The sequence below is a fragment of the Lacerta agilis genome, chromosome 8 (assembly GCF_009819535.1).
Source record: "Lacerta agilis isolate rLacAgi1 chromosome 8, rLacAgi1.pri, whole genome shotgun sequence".
Lineage (NCBI taxonomy): Eukaryota > Metazoa > Chordata > Lepidosauria > Squamata > Lacertidae > Lacerta > Lacerta agilis.
In genome coordinates this window covers 81,361,072-81,363,378 of record NC_046319.1, presented here as the reverse complement: position 1 = coordinate 81,363,378, position 2,307 = coordinate 81,361,072, and the positions used below count along the sequence as shown (strand labels likewise).

The 2,307-nt window shown below is 53.4% G+C and overlaps 1 protein-coding gene across 1 annotated transcript; it reads left to right on the top strand.

Moving 5' to 3' along the window:
• The first annotated feature begins 1,362 nt into the window (after window positions 1–1,362).
• Window positions 1,363–1,815, top strand: SYCN (syncollin). The gene has a single exon (XM_033159460.1). It carries the CDS (start codon window positions 1,375–1,377, stop codon window positions 1,771–1,773), a length of 399 nt encoding a protein of 132 aa, XP_033015351.1. The 5' UTR covers window positions 1,363–1,374; the 3' UTR covers window positions 1,774–1,815.
• The last annotated feature ends 492 nt before the right edge of the window (window positions 1,816–2,307 follow it).

Sequence of the window (2,307 nt, the reverse complement as noted above, 5' to 3'; positions counted from 1 at the left end):
CAATGACGGGGTGACCTCCCGTTGCTCGGTCCCTGCTCCTGCCCACCTAGCAGTTCGAAAGCATGTCAAAGTGCAAGTAGATAAATAGGTACCGCTCCGGCGGGAAGGTAAACGGTGTTTCCGTGCGCTGCTCTGGTTCGCCAGAAGCGGCTTAGTCATGCTGGCCACATGACCCGGAAGCTGTATGCTGGCTCCCTTGGCCAATAAAGTGAGATGAGCGCTGCAACACCAGAGTTGGACACGACTGGACCTAATGGTCAGGGGTCCCTTTACCCTTTACCTAGGCAACTTAAGACCCGTGAACTGGATGTGGCCTAATCGCCTTCTCAATCCGGCCAGCGTATGGTCCGGGAATCAGCGTGTTTTTACATGAGTAGAATGTGTCCTTTTATTTAAAATGCATCTCTGGGTTATTTGTGGGGCATAGGAATTTGTTCATCCCCCCCCCCCAAAAAAAATATAGTCCGGCCCCAAACATTTACTTTCAAAATCAGACCGGCTCTCTCTTCTCTCTCTCTCTATATAATATATACATATATATATATATTACCTGACAATGCTGAAGCAAAACAGAAATCCATTCTTGGATCTCTTCCTGTTTATTAAGTTTACAAGCACATTCGGAAAAACTGAATGTATCGCTGTACGTTCGCCGGTTCCTGTTAATATTTATTTTCTTCTGTGCACACAATGGTGCACACAGAGGAGGGCAACCAAAATGGTCAAAGGCCTGGAAACGATACCTTATGAGGAACGGCTTAGGGAGCTGGGTATGTTTAGCCTGGAGAAGAGAAGGTTAAGGGGGGATATGATAGCCATGTTCAAATATATCAAAGGATGTCATCTAGAGGAGGGAGAAAGGTTGTTTTCTGCTGCTCCAGAGAAGCGGACACGGAGCAATGGATTCAAACTACAAGAAAGAAGATTCCACCTAAACATTAGGAAGAACCTCCTGACAGTAAGAGCTGTTGGACAGTGGAATTTGCTGCCAAGGAGTGTGGTGGAGTCTCCTTCTTTAGAGGTCTTGAAGCGGAGGCTTGACAGCCATCTGTCAGGAATGCTTGGATGGTGTTTCCTGCTTGGCAGGGGGTTGGACTGGATGGCCCTTGGGGTCTCTTCCAACTCTAGGATTCCATGATTCTATGTTTTTCTGGCCAGCTCCCAGAATGTCCACCCAAGAAACAGGCGACTGATGGTGTGCGCCTATGATTTGCCAGCCACCTGGGTTGGCGCAGGGCAGGCCAGCTTGCCACTTTCCCACCCATATCTCCCTCCTGCTATCTCTGCGCCCGCCTCGGCCCTGGGCGGCGCTCTATAAAAGCGAGACACTTCCCCGCAGGCTGCAACCTTCCTTCTCCCTCAACCGCTGCAGCGATGAAGACCTCGCCCAGCTTCCTCCTCGTCCCGCTGCTCTTCGCCATGGCCTGGGCCCAATGCCCGGTGCCGGCAGATCTGAAAACGGCCAACGGCACCAAGATCTGCGCCCAGCTCTACACCAAGAACAGCGCCTACTACGACCAGTGCTGCGCTGGCAGCGTCCTGGTGGTGCCGCCGGACGAGGACCAGCCTTACATGCCTTCTGCTTTCAACAACAAGGTGACCTCCCTGGTGGTGGGGCAGAGATGTGAGCTGACCGTCTGGTCCGGCAAGGGCAAAGGGGGCAAGACCCGCAAGTTCAAGGCCGGCGCCTACCCGCGTCTCCAAGAATACCGGAAGGGCATCTTTGGCGACTGGGCCAATGCCATCTCCGCCTACTACTGCAAGTGCAGTTGAGGAGACCACGCCGGAGACCCGTGGCCCCGAGCAGCTCTTGCCAGCTTCACCCCGCAGCACCCCCAAGCGATGTTCCCGCAGGTCTTGCACCGTGGTGCCCTCGTCCATGAAGCCACTCTGTTGCCGCCAAGGATTCTGGGATAGCTCCCTCCCAGAATCCCCCGCTCTTGCCATGCCAACTAGAAGGTCTCCCTCCCGGAGTCCTCTGCTCTGCCCATTGGTGGATCTCTAGAAGAAGAAGAAGAAGAGTTTGGATTTGATATCCCGCTTTTCACTACCCGAAGGAGTCTCAAAGCGGTTAACATTCTCCTTTCCCTTCCTCCCCACAACAAACACTCTGTGAGGTGAGTGGGGCTGAGAGACTTCAGAGAAGTGTGACCAGCCCAAGGTCACCCAGCAGCTGCATGTGGAGGAGCGGAGACGCGAACCCGGTTCCCCAGATTACGAGTCTATCGCTCTTAACCACTACACCACACAGCTGGAAGGTGTCCTTCCCAAAATCCTCCGCTCTCACCACATATGGAAGATGAGCTC